General features: G+C 35.7%; 1 protein-coding gene and 1 long non-coding RNA gene across 2 annotated transcripts in view; one reads left to right on the top strand and one right to left on the bottom strand.

Annotated features, from left to right (window-relative positions):
- Positions 1 to 5,335: 5,335 nt before the first annotated feature.
- LOC107566718 (Niemann-Pick C1 protein-like) overlaps positions 5,336 to 17,739 on the top strand; it is a 28,136-nt gene continuing 15,732 nt past the window's right edge. The window contains exons 1-17 of the mRNA XM_016252245.1: positions 5,336 to 5,510; positions 6,191 to 6,358; positions 6,580 to 6,829; positions 7,659 to 7,744; positions 9,490 to 9,857; positions 10,051 to 10,277; positions 10,756 to 10,856; positions 11,564 to 11,666; positions 11,820 to 12,009; positions 12,526 to 12,708; positions 12,926 to 13,040; positions 13,435 to 13,562; positions 13,813 to 13,947; positions 14,506 to 14,595; positions 14,690 to 14,880; positions 16,839 to 16,954; positions 17,361 to 17,490. Coding sequence (XP_016107731.1) covers positions 5,375 to 5,510; positions 6,191 to 6,358; positions 6,580 to 6,829; positions 7,659 to 7,744; positions 9,490 to 9,857; positions 10,051 to 10,277; positions 10,756 to 10,856; positions 11,564 to 11,666; positions 11,820 to 12,009; positions 12,526 to 12,708; positions 12,926 to 13,040; positions 13,435 to 13,562; positions 13,813 to 13,947; positions 14,506 to 14,595; positions 14,690 to 14,880; positions 16,839 to 16,954; positions 17,361 to 17,490 — 2,717 coding nt within the window. The 5' untranslated portion in view covers positions 5,336 to 5,374. The remainder of the gene's footprint in view (positions 5,511 to 6,190; positions 6,359 to 6,579; positions 6,830 to 7,658; positions 7,745 to 9,489; positions 9,858 to 10,050; positions 10,278 to 10,755; positions 10,857 to 11,563; positions 11,667 to 11,819; positions 12,010 to 12,525; positions 12,709 to 12,925; positions 13,041 to 13,434; positions 13,563 to 13,812; positions 13,948 to 14,505; positions 14,596 to 14,689; positions 14,881 to 16,838; positions 16,955 to 17,360; positions 17,491 to 17,739) is intronic.
- LOC107566719 (uncharacterized) overlaps positions 12,904 to 17,739 on the bottom strand; it is a 14,305-nt gene continuing 9,469 nt past the window's right edge. Inside the window, exons 2-3 of the long non-coding RNA XR_001606542.1 lie at positions 14,668 to 14,673; positions 12,904 to 12,919 (exon numbers count right to left, since the gene is read on the bottom strand). This is a non-coding gene — a long non-coding RNA (uncharacterized lncRNA). The remainder of the gene's footprint in view (positions 12,920 to 14,667; positions 14,674 to 17,739) is intronic.

Raw genomic sequence — 17,739 nt, 5'->3', positions numbered from 1 at the left:
TATATATATATATATATATATATTTTTTATATATATATATTTTTTTTTATGTATATATATATATATATATATATATGCAAATCACACAACAATAAACATAATCTTTCCTACAAAACATGCATTCATTATTAAATAAAAATTATACAAAAAGGCCAAAAAGTGACCATACATAAAGATACATAAAGATTTCATTTTAATATCTTCTTTGAAAATACTTGGCCTAATACTTTTATAGTTTCGAAACGTGTCAGCCTTATTCTACAGAACAGGCTTGGCTCATGAATATTAACATAGTCAATCACGCGTCCAGTCGTAACATTGGCCTTCAACAAATCAACTAGGCCTGCTTGGCAAACGTCGCGTTACTAATTAATATTCATGAGCCACGCCGTCACCATATTAGGTGCAGTTCTCAGATTCCTCCTCTAGATGGCATCGCTACATTAAACAAGAGCCTTTGAATTTGCATTACACACTCTAGACCGGTAGGTGGCAGCAACTCCGAATCCCACGAATATCCAGTCAGAGGAAGGCTGGACTGTGTTTAAAAACAGGAAATAAGAGCGCTTCAACCCAACAGATGAGAGTTACTCCAGAGAAGAGCTCAGGAGTCAGAGGAGCGATGCTTCTACCGGGGAGAAAACAGCTTTTCTGTCTTTTATGGACCATCATTTTATTATCACAGTGGGTGAGTGTGGCGATTATTTGTTGTTGTGACTGTAACTAACGTTAGTGTAACGTATCTCTTTGTAGCCTAGCACAAACTTTAGCCAGCCTGACGGTTTTCAAGAGTTGTCAGGTCATGTCTCTTCAAATCCCAAAAGCGATGCTGATGTGTATTTTTTGAAGTCAAAGCTAAGGCTTGGCTTTAAAAGCATGTCATGTATCTTTGTCGTAAAACGAGCTATTTTCTTCTTGTTAAACTCCAGTCGAAGGTTGTGGACAGACAGAGGAAATATGGTTTGCTACATCATGTGAATCAACTGTCAGTCTTTGCAGATTTACATGGCAGCACATGATCTAACCTGCAAGATCAGCTTTTAGCAGACTAGAACTGCTGTTACGGTGTTTTTAAGGGATGGAAAGAGCGCTTTCTGTTAAGCAGCTTCGCGTTAGGACGAGTCAAATATGCCTTTGCATTAAAGGGATAGTTCACCCAAAAATGAAAATTCTGTCATTTACTCACCCTCATGTCGTTCCAACCCTGTATGAGTTGCTTTCTTATGTTGAACACAAAAGAAGATATTTTGAAGATTGCTGGTAATCAAACAGTTGGTGGTTGCCATTGACTTCCATAGTAGGAAAAAAAAATACTATGGAAGTCAATGGCAACCACCAACTGTTTGATTACCAGCAATCTTCAAAATATCTTCTTTTGTGTTCAACATAAGAAAGCAACTCATACAGGCTTTGATAAAGAATATCTCTTTGGTTTGAGACTTTAGTCTTTGCAGCTTCAGGGATCTTATCTACGCACAATGAGCTTGTAACACTCCAAAGAGAAAGGAAAACTTGAAATCGCATCGTATGACCCCTTTAAATGAATCTGTTCAACGTATTCACTGATATTGGGTGCACTGTTCTGCTTCTTCAATTTTCTTACAAACTGTCAACACGAGGCCAAGACTTGTTCTTGTCTCAGACTCGTGTGCTAGTCTCGACGACAACAACACTGCATATTTTTCATCTGTTGAAATCTCAAAACAGTCAGATAGAAAATAATGTTGACATATAACCATATTTTGCATAATGCATGTCTTAAATGTGGTATTATTTATAATTGACCCAATTTGTGGGTGGGGTTGGCATATTCAGATATATCAGTATTTTAAAAGCATTCAATTTATTTTAATAATCAATAATTCAAAGTAATTAATCAAAATTATAGTCGGATTAAATACGAAATAATGCAGTTTAATAGCCAGTGTGTTTATTTCACACCTTGTTCCAAGACTATTCAATAAATATATTTAGAAATACAACATTCATACTAGGCTTGCCACGATAGACGATGCTAACAGTGATACCGTTGTTAAGCTGCAACACCAGTTACGTCACTTGCCCACCGCGTCACCGACCCCCACCGTCGTTTTGATTTTTTATAGTAATAAAAATAATTTAGTTCAGTAAAAGAACAGACACTACAATTAAAAACTGAACGTGGCTGCTCAATGCAGCGTGCCGAGCGACAGTCGCATCACAGATCAGGTTTAATTTCTCCAGTGAGGAGACTGAGTCCAGCTGACTGACACGAAGAGTGAGGTGATATTTATATATATTATGATATATATAATATATATATTTTGGATTTCATGAAGTGAGAAAAAAAAAAAAATCATGTCATTTGAAAGTTGGAGTCATTCATGCATCCATAGATTCACTCACATAGACTGCCGTTGTGCTCGCTCTGTGTGAAGAGTAATTAAAAGCTGACGTAGAAATAGGTTCATGACTGTAAAAAAAAAAAGAGAGAAATTGTATTGCATTATTGAAATGTTTTCTCATGTGTGTGTCTGCTCAGGTGCATGGCCAACACTGTATATGGTACGGTGAATGTGGTAATTCCCCTAAAGTTCCAGAGAAGAAGTTAAACTGTAATTACACAGGCCCACCTATACCTTTACCTGACCAGGAAGGACAGGACCTGCTACAGGTAAGAGAACATGCCCCTCTACAACCACTAGTCTGCTGTTCAAGACGTTTTATAGTGTTTAGATGAGAGAGAGTTCACCTAAAGATGAAAATTCTGTCATTATTTATTCACCCTGTCTTTCCAAACCTGTATGACTTAAAGTCCAAAAGCTGACTTTTAACATAACTTCACTTTGACCTTTGGAAAAGGGGATTCTTTCTGTTCTTTCACATGTCAAACCTCACAATGACAAATACTCTAGTCTAGGCAGTAAGCGATCTGAATCAATAAGGCCCTTAACCTGTGTGTCAAATTCCTTTCTGTCATGTCAAACCTCTTATATTAATGACATGTGGTAGATGGAATGGGATTGAATGTCCCGGAAATAAGCTATATGAAACCAATCCTAGTGTAAGATAAATAATTTTTTACCAATTTTAAATCTAGGTATGACCAAGTTGTTTTTAACAAGGTGGCTTTTAGGTCATACAAGACTTGCACATGGATATTTATTAAAAAGTGAAGAACCACCATCATGCCTTACTTACCAAACTAAAATGACTGTGAAGCATATTTTATTGGATTGTTCTGTTTTAAATGTAAATAGACCACAGTTTTAATCAGAGGTTTGTTTAACTGATTTATTAAAAAATGTATCACCTGAATGCATTTTAGAATTTGTCTAGTGTAGATCTGAAATGTCTTTTATCCACCTTTATCTTCAACGCGGAAGTAAGCATATGGGTGAGACTTGCACAACGTGCAACAGTAACAACGTGCAGTAAACGGTAAAACTGTTTGCACTACAAACCAGTGTGTTCATAATTAAGATAATACATTAAAATAATATGGTAACACCAATTTATTTTCAGTATCAAGCAGCAAAAGGAGCGGCCCATTTTTACGGCAAGAAAAAGGTGGATAACTTTTTGTTAGTTGTATACTTCGTGTAATTTATTCCGAGATCGCCATGAAAATAGGCTTGATGCTGGCGTGGTAATGAAAAAAAATAAATCTGAGCCACTAGTGCCACCAAACAGAATTGCAAAATGAGGGTCTGTTTTTAGACAATTTTAAAGTGTTCTCCCGTTTTTGAGACAAACGGTTAGTAAAGAATCAAGTAGGATTTTATTTAAATTGTCGTCAAAAGCGATCACAAACATATGTCAAGGTCCCATTTTACCCCAAACTCTAAAGAAAAAGAGAATGTTTTATGAGTGTTATAGTTTAGTATAAGTCCCCCTGTAGTGAAAATAAATTTTTTTTTATGTTGTTTATTTGTCTATGTGGTGTTTTTAATATGCTTTTAGTAGGGATGCACCAAAACCACTTTTTCCAGTACTTGCCCGATACCGATACTTTTCTTTTTGGTACTTGCCGATACCGAGTACTGATACCAATATTTTTATTCCATTTGTACATTTTTTTTTTTTAAATATTGGGTACAGAAACCAAGAGAGTATGTATAATGTTAGTTGGTTAATTTAATTTATCAAATAGATAGTCAAACCAAAATTTATTCAGACACCTTCAACATTTCTCACGTTATCACAGTTTATTCACTATAGTTTAGAAAATGGTTATAAAATATGACAAGAACTCCGAGTGCCTTAGCGGACCGCAAGAAACCCACAAAAAATAAATGAATATCAGAGAGAGAATAATAATAACAGTTATTCTCTCTATGCTATTTTTCAATGTCTCAAGTGATGCAGGTGTTTTTTTTCCCCTGTAGGTTTTTTAAATTAAAACAGATGACAAAGTATTTTCGCAATTAAATAAATATTTAATAAAAATATAATTAAAAAGGAAGTAAACTAACCATAAGGCCACTCAGTATTCTGGAAAGTTTGTGTGCATTAATCATATTTTTTTTCAAATAAAGCCAATGTAACACTCATTTTACATACAGCACACGGTGAAAATGACATGAATATGACCGTGGGAAAATGCATGAAGTGCAGCATAATTTAAAATCACTAGTTTAAAGTTTGTCGATCGCGCATCTCTAGTGAAGCTGAACTCCCCTCCTGTCAGCATTCAATTTGCACGGACCGATCATCACACAGAGAACACGCGATCATGCAGGATACACATACACACTTCACAGGATCTCACAACTGGACCCGACTAAGTTTGCAAGGTTTTTTTTTTTTAATTGGTTGTTTATTAGACATTCAAAGATTTGTTTAAATGATATAAATGCGTATTTGCTGAGTGCTGATGGCAAACAAGAAAGTATAATAATGTTTGCCTTTCGATTACTAATAATATAAAAGCAGTCGTTATAAGACTTTTTGTATACGTTTTAATTCCTTTTGTTTAACCTTTCTATCTGATTATTAGACAGACTTCTGTCCGTATTTAGACAGAACTGTTAACGACAACGGCGAACAAGAGGGAGAATGTGAGCACTGTGTGCCCAGGCGCTGCCATTCTCAGCGCCATCAAAATAAAAGTCCCGCTTCGAACGCATTGGCCAAACAGGAAAACATATCGGCCGATATTTAAAAAGTGCCAAATATCGGCCGATATATCGGTCGACCACTAGTCACGAGCAGGTTATTTATTCATCCAAGTCACGTTTTCATTCGAAACCAAATAACATGTACTTGTCTGACACAGCTTACAGTGGGAGAATCACCCGGAGAATCACCGGCAGTAAAATAATATGCACTTCATAAAAGCTGTAAGTTGCTTCTGTTTTTGTGTGTCAGGTGTCCGGCATGTTTCTTCAACTTCATGACCCTGTTCTGTGAGCTTACCTGCAGTCCCAGACAGAGTGATTTCCTCAATTCCACACAGTTCTCTGCATTTAACAAAAGCAAAACTAATGTGGACGAGGTGACCTACTATATCAGCCAGACCTTTGCCAATGGTGAGGAGAAGATCACAAATTTACTGATGCTTCAGATACTTGATTCAGAAGTGACTTACTCGAATGTGAACCCCTAAATTCAGAAATGGTAATTGTTTTTATCATTATTGTTAATAATTATTATTAGTGCTGTCAAATGATTAATCGAGATTAATCGCATGCAAAATAAAAGTTTTTGTGTACATAATATGTGTGTACTGTATATTTACACACAAATTATGTATTTCTTAATTGATAGACTTGTTTTTCAGGATATTTAATATATAGGTTGATATTATGATTATTATTATTTGTCCAGTATTAAAAGCAGGTCATATCAGGACTTGTTTCCATTTCAAAGCATTCTGTAGTCTATTCCTGTTTGCTGGTGAAAGAAACCTCACTCTAACACCAACACTCTTGACTTTCAAAAACTTTTTCCTTGCTTCAGGCAAAAATACTTAACTTTGCTTTTGCTTGAGCTCTACACTGTTTGCATATACTGGTCTGGAACACAATGAAAGCAGACAAGTGATACAAATGTCCCAGTAGTACTCTTATATAAAATTACTTTTACTCTTATATTAAATGAATTAAGTCCTATATTAAAGCCAATCATATTAGAGGACTGTAACTAACCATTGTTTTAAATTCCTGTAGGTAACAAATGTAACAGTCATTTCTTTTATGTCTCTCTGCAGCCATGTATAACGCCTGCAGTGACGTTCAGGCCCCCTCCACTAATGTCAAAGCCCTCAGTCTGCTGTGCGGGAGAGACGCTAGCCAGTGCACTCCCAAAAACTGGATCACGTACATGTTCGATATCAACAATGGCCAAGTCCCCTTTGCTATTGACCCGATTTTCTCAGGTACACACACAGACACTTTCAGCATCACAAGACACTTTACTGAGATTGAACTCATAAAAACTACAGAATTGTTGCTTGTAATCCACTCATTTTATTGCTTTCAAACTATAATGTGACCTCAAAATCTGCTTAGTGTACTTGAAAGCATTTCATGATTCTTGACATCGGTTTCAGTGCTGAAAATGTATAATATGGGTCTTAAAAATATTTGGTCTCCCCAGATGTACCCACTGCAGGCATGACTCCCATGAGCAACGTTACGTTTAACTGTACACAGTCTCTGGATGACGGCTCGGGGCCCTGCTCATGTCAGGACTGCAGTGAAGCATGTGGCCCCACACCCGTGGCCCCCTCAGTCCTTCCGCCCTGGACCATCCTCGGCCTGGACGCCATGACCGTCATCATGTGGTGTTCTTATATAGCCTTCCTCCTCATCTTCTTTGGAGTTGTGCTGGGGGCATGGTGTTATAGGTAAGTGACCTAAACATGCACTAATCAATGAAATTAAAGATTTGTGCGGGAAAATTCCTCAAAATAATCAGTGACATTGCAGAAGGGATTTATTTGATTAGTAAATTGCATAGTGTATTTTGCCATAAATGGTAGTTTATGGTAATATGCGCAAGCTGTTGTACATTTTGTATACTTAAAGTGACAATGGTTCAGACAAAATTGTTTGGAAAAATCTGCATATTTATTGGAGCATTTGAGACAGTGAAACCGATAAAGAAAGAAGCTTGTTAGGATGTGCTTTTTATTTGTTTTTAACCTCATGATACAGCATCAACAGCAATAATCTATACTTCTAATTAAAAGTTTCACTTTGATTGGTCATATCAAGTGATAAGGTGAAATGTAGTGTAGCATTAGCATAACACACACTCAGCAAATTCTGTTCAACCAAAACTCATAATGTGCTAAGAATGTAATTGCTTAAAACACAAGTTCAATGCAGATGAAAATGAAATCAGTGAGTAAAACGTCACGATATGTTACATGTTTGAATAACACACTGAACTTAAAAATATAGAATATGTATTGTGTGTTAAACATTAGTATGCTGTTGAGTTGCTCGGTCCCTGCTGATTTCCATGAGTTAAGCATAAAAATGCAGGTTTAATCAAATATACAGTATGAGGGATGCATTTATGTATACATAATTGTTGTTTGAAATCTGCAAATAGAGATAGTGTTGGTTTATGGTGGGTCCACGCATCAATCCAGGATCAAACAGACTATTTCAGTAAGTTTGCTTAAAATTAAGCCAAAGTTCAATATTTTCTACTTTACTTTACTACAGGAAGAGGATGGTCACATCTGAATATGGCCCAATTCTTGATAGCAACCAGCCCCACTCCATAAACTCTGGTGGCACAGATTTCGTAGGCAAGTGCATATTTTTTTTTTAATGTAATTTTTGTGCATAACGTAGTGTTAATTATAATTTTAAAAGGTTTGGATTTGGAGATGATGCCATCTCTCTCTTACACTTTCAGAGCAATCAAAACTTTATGCTTTACTGTTGATGAATTATGATTTTATTTATTTTTTTTTACATTTTAGTATGTTGGTTGTAAAATTGCATTTTATGACTACTTTTTTGAATGAGCAGCTGGGAGTAATGATACATAGATTTTTTTTATTTTTTTTATGTAAATGTTTACTTTTTTAATGTAATTTCAAATTATTATTTTTTTTATAAGAGTCCTGGTTTATTTTGAGGTTGTTTATTATTAAAAGTCCTATTTTAGGCATAGTGTTTCGGTTATTATTGATATTGCTTATTCCGTAATAAATTCTGGCATTTAATTCAACATAAAATCTTACAGCTGGTCTCTGGTTCGCCCTGTCACACATTTACACGTTTTACTATTACTGCACAATTATCTGTTTGATTTATCTTCTTTGATTTATATGTGTATATATATATGTATATTGGTGCATAAAGCAATTTCACTACATGACTGTTTAGATGTCAGTTTAACTGCGTATAATGGTCTGAGATGCATTCATTATTTTGTGATTGTATGGGTTTTTTCTTTATGGTCTTAAAGTCTTGAATTAGATTTTTAAAAAGATGCCCTGGAAACTGTTTGCTAAATCTAATTATTATTTTTTTATAAGAGTCCTGGTTTATTTTGAGGTTGTTTATTATTAAAAGTCCTATTTTAGGCATAGTGTTTCGGTTATTATTGATATTGCTTATTCCGTAATAAATTCTGGCATTTAATTCAACATAAAATCTTACAGCTGGTCTCTGGTTCGCCCTGTCACACATTTACACGTTTTACTATTACTGCACAATTATCTGTTTGATTTATCTTCTTTGATTTATATGTGTATATATATATGTATATTGGTGCATAAAGCAATTTCACTACATGACTGTTTAGATGTCAGTTTAACTGCGTATAATGGTCTGAGATGCATTCATTATTTTGTGATTGTATGGGTTTTTTCTTTATGGTCTTAAAGTCTTGAATTAGATTTTTAAAAAGATGCCCTGGAAACTGTTTGCTAAAATGAATATTTATTTCATAATTTCATAATGCATTTGTTTATAACAGTGGTGCTGAAATTCACACATCTCTGTGATCCAGTAACACGGTTCTCTTTCAGTCAGTCACTAGTAGACCCCTCACCTCAGTGTCAACATAACATCTCAGTTCCCTCCTTCTGGGAACGAGGGTTACATGTGTAACAGAAGTTCTCAGTTCAGGTCCTCACTGAATGTCGTCCTTATGGTGCATAAAGCAATTTCACTACATGACTGTTTAGATGTCAGTTTAACTGCGTATAATGGTCTGAGATGCATTCATTATTTTGTGATTGTATGGGCTTTTTCTTTATGGTCTTAAAGTCTTGAATTAGATTTTTAAAAAGATGCCCTGGAAACTGTTTGCTAAAATTAATATTTATTTCATAATTTCATAATGCATTTGTTTATAACAGTGGTGCTGAAATTCATCTCTGTGATCCAGTAACACGGTTCTCTTTCAGTCAGTCACTAGTAGACCCCTCACCTCAGTGTCAACATAACATCTCAGTTCCCTCCTTCTGGGAACGAGGGTTACATGTGTAACAGAAGTTCTCAGTTCAGGTCCTCACTGAATGTCGTCCTTATTTCTTAGGTGATGCTACATGCTGCGAGACACTGGGCGAGCGTTTTGAGAACTGTCTCCGTGTCCTCTTCAGCAGCTGGGGCTCCTTGTGTGTGCGGCACCCCTTAACCGTGATCCTGACCAGTGTGGTGCTGGTGTCCATCTGCTCGGCCGGACTGACCTACATGCGCATCACAACCAACCCGGTGGAGCTCTGGTCGTCTCCCAGCAGTAGGGCCAGGCAGGAGAAGGACTATTTCGACCAGCACTTCGGACCATTTTTCCGCACCGAGCAGCTCATCATCACCACCCCGGTGAATGCATCGTTCGTTTTTTCACCCACCTCTGGACCAGACATCCACTTCTCCTCCATTCTGAACATAACACTCCTCCATCAGGCAAGTCATTTTTAAATTGTGACCTAAGTGTCCAAATGCTTTCGAAGCCATTGTAAAATATATTTTTTACTGTAATTTTTTGAAAGCATTTAAGTTGCATGTTGCATCATTCACAATGATAATATTTGTAGTGTTTGAATCATTCAGTCAATCCTCCATGCACCATACTCAAGTCTTGCTCTGTTGGATGTAGGTGTTGGATCTTCAGACAGCAATTACAAACCTAACAGCTGAATATAAGGGAGAGACGGTTACTCTTAAAGACATCTGTCTTTCTCCACTGGCTCCTTACAATGACAATTGTACCATCCTAAGTGTGTTAAACTACTACCAAAACAGCCATGAAGTCCTGAATCATGAGATTGCTGATGAGTTCTATGTCTACTTTGACTACCACACTCATTTTCTGTATTGTGCCAGGTGAGCTCTGCTCTTTTTTTCTTAATCTTTTGGATTAATAGAGTGATGCAGTGGTGATGTAATTTTGTAAGCCACCCTGGACGTTAGTATTACCTGATTCCCTGCAACAGTTTATATACTTTTTCTTCATCATGACAATACTATCAAATGAATACAACTTTTATGAATTTTAAAGCCTAAATGCAATTCAGACTTTTAAAAACAAATGTATAAATTGCTGATTGCTGATGTATTTTATGTTGTAGAATAATGTGAGCCACTGACCTTAATTCGGCATTTAAGAAAAACCCATCAAAAAAAAAACCATTGACTTCAGGACTATGGAACTGGAAATGCTACCTTGTTTCAACAAAATGCAAAAATATGTTTTCCCTCCGGCACTCTGTTGTTATTCATAAAGCATTTGTTAAACTTAAACGTGGATTAAACCGAATAAACTCTTGTTTAAATTGTTTCTTGTCTTTTGCTTTGGTCTTAGTTCTCCCACGGCCCTGGATGACACAAGCCCCTTGCATGACGCCTGCATGGGTACATTTGGAGGACCAGTTTTCCCCTGGCTTGCTCTTGGTGGATATGAGGGTTAGTTTGACTGAAATAAACATAAAATACAATAGAACAAAGACGTCATTGTGATCTCATTTTGGTAACATACCCTACCTTTTGAAAATGTGGGGTCAGTAAGACTTTAAAAATGTTTTTAGTCGATGCCAGTAGCTGACATTTAGCGCCATTGCGCTTCGGGCGACCCGAGTTCGAGTCCCGACTCGTGGACCTTTCCCAATCCTGTCCCCCCCCCTCTCTCTTCCATTACGCTTCCTGTCTAATTACTGTCCTATCATAATAAAGTAAAACCAGCAAAAATAAAATTGTTGCCAAGAAATATTTCTTATTATTATTATCGGTGTTCAAATATTTTTTTTTTTTTTTTTTTTTTATGGAAACTGTGATGCATTCAGTATATTCAATGCATCCTTGCTTGATGAAATAATTATTTCTTTAAAAAAACTGAACACAAACCTCTACTTAAGGCAGTGCTTTTGGAAGAACATTCTTACTGGCTATATTACTAATGAATGCAGTTTTTTTGTTTTATTATTATTATTTTTTTTCCTCTCTGTCTTAACGTGATTTTTGTTTACGTTTTTCTTGACCCAAGTCATATCTAGTATGTAATAGTAATACTCTAGTAATGGTCTTTAATTTAGCTTATGTAATTGTCTTTTTCCCCATTGTAATTTTAAAAAAAACTTTTTAAATTTTTCTGGTTTGTCTTCTTTCATATATAGGTACTGCTTACAACAACGCCACAGCTCTAGTGATCACCTTTCCTGTCAACAACTACCTGAATGACACAGACAAAATAGGCAAAGCTTTAGCATGGGAGAAAGTGTAGGTTTGATTAAATGATCTGTTTTATATATCTTATGGCTAAATATTTTATGAAAATGTTATAAAACTGAATAGTTTGATCTAGAATGGCAACCCTTTTGTGGTCATATACAATATATTCAGGAGTAACCGCCATTGCCCATACCTCTACAGGTTTATCGACTTTGTGAAGAACTATGACAACCCCAACCTGACCATCTCATTCAGTACGGAGCGCAGCATTGAAGATGAGATCAACCGTGAGAGCAACAGTGATGTCACCACCATCGTGATCAGCTACGTCATCATGTTTGTCTACATCTCACTGGCTCTGGGACACATTAACAGCTTCTGGACAGTGCTGGTAAGACCCTCAAATGTCTTTATTCTAAATGTGGCCTTAATTCTGATGCTGTGACAGCATTTCGAAATGTTTGTTTGGTAATGATGCAAAATGAAAAATATAGATTAGTGCTATCAAACGATTAATCGCAATTAATCACATCTGAAATAAGTTTTTGTTTACATAATGTGTGTACTGTGTATATTTATTGTGATTAATCGTTTGACAGCACTAATATAGATACTGCTTGATTCAAAAGAATATGCTATAAACCTTATACACTCATACAAGCAATATACACTTACAATTTCAGTGTTAATTTTTCAGTGCTTGGCTATGCTGTATCCCGCATCTGCACTACATTAAGGTTCTACTGTAAATGTAGTTTCACAATCGACACGTTTCATTTGTGACGCATCATTCGTTTTTGTTTGTGAACTCTGTTCTTTTACTTGACTGTGTGACCTGTGCATGCATCTTTAGGCTGGCCTTCCATGCCTAATTATTTTAAACTCTGCATTTTTACACGTTTCACAGGTGGACTCTAAGATCTCTCTGGGTATCGCCGGTATCCTGATCGTGTTGAGTTCGGTCGCATGTTCACTGGGTATCTTCAGCTACATCGGCATCCCTCTAACACTTATCGTCATAGAGGTCATTCCTTTCCTCGTGCTGGCTGTGGGTGTGGACAACATCTTCATCATTGTACAAACCTACCAGGTGGGTGGTGTTTCCTGAGAGCAGATTCAGCTGCAACATGACTGTTTTTGTTGACCGTTAATGTCACCTGACTCACTAAAATAGTTGAGACGAGCACCTTTTAGTTCCTGTTTTTAAATGGTAATTTTGTTTTCACTTTAGTGTTTTTAAGATTGATGATGGATGAGATCGTTTGCCTTCACAAAACTGCCAAGTAATAAATTTTTCTTTTCTTCAGAGGGATGAGCGAATGCCTGAGGAGGAGCTTCATCAGCAGATTGGACGTATCCTCGGAGAGGTGGCTCCCAGCATGTTCCTCTCTTCCTTCTCTGAGACTGTTGCTTTCTTTTTAGGTATGCCATCCTCAGACTTGTTATCTTTCTTTCTTTATTATTTTTCCGCTTGGCAGAATAAGATCTGCAGAAGTATTAGTATAAAATATGTAAAACGTTTTTTGTGCAATATAAATATATATATATTTTTAAACTGTCAATAATATGCATTACATATGACAAAGGAGCTTTCATAAAGTGAGACTCTCACTTTATTATTTTTCCGCTTGGCAGAATAAGATCTGCAGAAGTATTAGTATAAAATATGTAAAACGTTTTTTGTGCAATATAAATATATATATTTTTTTAAACTGTCAATAATATGCATTACATATGACAAAGGAGCTTTCATAAAGTGAGACTCTCATTTCCCTTTCCAGATGACTATAGTTTTCCTATTTGCATATGTCTCCAGGTGCTCTGTCTAGCATGCCTGCAGTGAGGACGTTCTCTCTATTCGCTGGTCTGGCCGTCTTCATTGACTTCCTTCTGCAGATCAGCTGCTTTGTGTCTCTGCTGGGCCTGGACATCAAAAGACAAGAGGTGAGAGGTCAAAGGTCACACCAGTACTATCTGTGGGAGAAAACAGAATTAGACGAACAGAAAAAAAAGTTTAATATTACATTATAATTCACAGCAACATATTTCATACTTAAAAAAAAAAATAAAAAAAAATAAAAAAAGTGCTTAATAAAACTACAGTGGGTAATCAATCACTTTTTGTTTCAATATGTAATGATTTGAGATGCTTCAGATATGTGGCTTAATTTCTTTTTTATTCTTTGTTTCCCAGGCAAATCGTCCAGATATATTGTGCTGTGTGAAGTTGTCTGAGGGACAGCAGGGAAAATCAGAAGGTTGTCTGTTCCACTTTTTTAAGAAGCTATATGCTCCTTTCATCTTGAAGGATTGGGTGCGCCCCCTGGTGGTAAGTGTAAAGAAACAAGACAAAAACATTTTTTATTACACTTTAATGCATTATGAATAGTGCTGTCAAACGATTAATTGCGATTAATCGCATCCAAAATAAAAGTTTTTGTTTACATAATATGTGTATACTGTGTATATTATGTGTATATATAAATACAAACACATCCATGTATATATTTAAGAAAAATGTCATGTTTATATATTAAATATATGTATATATAATATTAAATATAAGAATATGAACCTATAAATGTATAAACCTGTAAATATTTTCAAAATGTATATACTGTATGTGTGTGTGTATTTATATATACAAAATAAGTGTACACAGTACACATACATATATAATATAAACAAAAACATTTATTTTGGATGTGATTAATCATTTGACAGCACTAATTATGAATGATGTAATATAAAGCAAATAATAAAATAAATGAATAATTGTGATGCAACTGCTACTGTATAACAGTTAAGCTACATAAACATGGAAATTTAGTACAAATAGATTTGATCTAGTTTGGCATTTTTCAGAATTTTTGATTCTCTTTTGCAGGTTGCTGTGTTTGTGGGAATGCTGTCATTTAGTATAGCCGTTGTTAATAAAGTGGAGATTGGACTTGATCAGAGATTGTCCATGCCTGATGTACGTATATACCCATTCTCTCCCTTCAAACATATTTGCATTCTAAAAAACCTGATAGTTGTCATTGTGAACATAAATCTTTACCATCTCACAGGACTCCTATGTGCTGGATTATTTTGGAAATCTGAGTGAGTACCTGCACACTGGGGCGCCAGTTTACTTTGTGGTAGAGGATGGACATGACTACAAAACCTCAGAGGGTCAGAACGCAGTGTGTGGCGGAGTGGGTTGCAACAACAACTCTCTAGTCCAACAAATTTATACCGCATCTCTCTTGAATAACTTGTGAGTGACACTTTTTGACACCCTTTCCAGTGAGAAAATTTACTTTCAGTAAAGCAGTCTTATTTTGGTATCAGTACCCTCACTTTCATTACCCTTCAAAATGCGCAAATTGAAATTGTGAATTGAAAATACGCCTAATTGAAAAAATGTAGAGTTTGCAAAAACGTCCATATATCGCAAAAAAGTTTTTATGCTTGCATGAGGTGGTTTTTCAGAATATTTGAAAAAGGAATATATCACAAAACTGCAATGGAAACAGTTTTTTTTTTTCTTGCATTTCCAGGTCTCGCGTAAAAGTCACAATCGTTCTTTAACATACTGTAACCTCCAAGCAACACCTCATACGTGGCCGCTCTGAAGTATAAAGGGCTTTCCTTGCCATTAATGTTTGGATAACCCCTTATTTACACTGCACACATCTGCGGCACATTACAGCTCCAACACGGCCACCGGGCCACTCTAGTCAATGCTTGTGTTTATACCAGCAGCAGTTCTTCACACTGCTTCGCTAGAGGTACTCGTTTAAGTCTCCTTTAATTAAAAAAAATATATATATGCTAGTGCAGTAGGGCTGTCAAATTAGCTGAAAAACAACATTTGAATTTTGTACTTAAATATTATCAAAATTCGAATTTAAAATGCATAATTTCAGTTAGGATGAAGAAAAGCTTTTGGCTTCTCTTCTGAGGCCACAAAGAGGGCGCATCGAGCAAAATATTACTAATGTACGTTTATTCGCATTAGATAACATGACTATCTGTGAAAAAAGTGTATAATGTTTAAAATAATGTGTATAAACCAATTATAATTAAGTTGCTAAAACAACTATAAACAAAACGGCATCATGTATGTATGTATGCATCGTTTAATAGAAAGGGCAGAAAGCCAATCGCACCGTTCGTTTTTCATTTAAAAACATGAGATGCAGTGGGATGAGGAAAAAACCCGCCATAAAGTCTCAATGTATGTTTTTTTCAAAGTTGAACTTGCATAAATTTTACATGGCTTTCTAAACATGCGGCTCCTTTGTGCGAGATGCGAGTGCAGTGGTGATAGATATCCCTCTAGAAAATGCGTGAAATATGTGTTCTGCGTGAACGGCTTGTTTTCAGTTTTGATGTAAACAAGATCTCCGCATTGATGTTCTCTTTTTCCACAATATTTTTAATGAACAACGCCAGCAGCGCCGCATCTAGTGGCTTCAACTGGATAGGCTAACAAAAACATTATAATGCAACGACACTTACATCGTCATCGCATCTCGAAACTAACATCAACTAAAATTCAAATGTGGATTTTAATTTTTTTTGACAGCCCTATAGTGCAATGACTGCAATACACATAAAACTACCAACATACAATGCCATGACTTTGCAAATTGTGAGAGGAAAAAATAGTTTGTCACATTAAATAATTTTTTTTTTTTTTTTGAATTTTTGTTTATTTTAGAAAACCAAGTTATTTTTTTTAAATAAGTAGAAAAATGTTTTTGGTTTTAGTTAACTATAGTAACCATGCAGTAAACACATAGTGTTTGGCTTTTTGTCAGTCATGTAAGTTTCGGAAATTCTGAAGTGCTGAATTTACCAACTGCTTTCAGCTTTTATTTTTTTTGACAGCCCTATAGTGCAATGACTGCAATACACATAAAACTACCAACATACAATGCCATGACTTTGCAAATTGTGAGAGGAAAAAATAGTTTGTCACATTAAATAATTTTTTTTTTTTTTATGAATTTTTGTTTATTTTAGAAAACCAAGTTATTTTTTTTAAATAAGTAGAAAAATGTTTTTGGTTTTAGTTAACTATAGTAACCATGCAGTAAACACATAGTGTTTGGCTTTTTGTCAGTCATGTAAGTTTCGGAAATTCTGAAGTGCTGAATTTACCAACTGCTTTCAGCTTTTGAATAACTTTTGTCAAATCAATAAAGCCATATTTTGTTGTAAATTTAGTACCAAGATCAACAATGTTCCATCGTCCTGGCTGGACGACTACTTTGACTGGGTGAAGCCGCAGTCCTCCTGCTGCAGATATTATAACACCACCGGAGCTTTCTGCAATGCTTCAGGTAAACCATTATCCACCGAATCAACAGAGCCCTGACCTCCACTGCCCCAGAGGACCTTTATCCAGGGTGGGGTTTGTTAGTTATTGAATTTTCACTTCAGAAGCCACTGTACAGATCACACTATTCTTGGGTCTTTGAACCTAAATATATTTAAATGGAAATTATGTGTCATGATATATGTAAATATACCATCACAATCAAAGCATTTTTTAGTATCAGATTATGTGGATAGTACTTCCAAAAAAATACGGTCTTTTACTCACCCACAATTACAAACCTATTTGATTTTTGTAAAACACAAAAGGTGATGACAGAATTTTTATTTTTGGATTAACTATTGTCCTGTATCTTTTTATTTTTATTTTTTTTTTATTTATTTTTTTTTTGTGATGTTTCTTTCCATCAGTGGTGGATAAGACCTGTGTTCACTGCAGACCTATGACCACTAGTGGGAAACAGAGGCCTAATGGTACTGAATTCATGCGCTTCCTCCCCATGTTTCTCTCAGACAACCCAAATATCAAGTGTGGAAAAGGGTACGTTTAAATCATTTCCATTGATCAGATTTCCCATAAATCGCATGCATCCGGTACCTGTCCACCATCCATTTAGTGATCCATTTTGTGCCCGATTTGTATTTTACACAAGATTTCCAAGCATTTGCCAAAATTGCAATCTCTAATTGGCTAATGTAATGCAATTTTCAGGATTCGGGGTACATAGGATTTTACCAGTATGCTATATACACCTATGTTGGGTACAGTGACCAAATAGTGTGTGTGTGT

The sequence above is a fragment of the Sinocyclocheilus grahami genome, unplaced genomic scaffold (assembly GCF_001515645.1).
Source record: "Sinocyclocheilus grahami isolate Dianchi unplaced genomic scaffold, SAMN03320097.WGS_v1.1 scaffold1095.1, whole genome shotgun sequence".
Taxonomy (NCBI): domain Eukaryota; kingdom Metazoa; phylum Chordata; class Actinopteri; order Cypriniformes; family Cyprinidae; genus Sinocyclocheilus; species Sinocyclocheilus grahami.
The sequence above is the reverse complement of the archived record's forward strand: the minus strand, read 5'-3'. Positions and strand labels throughout refer to the sequence as shown.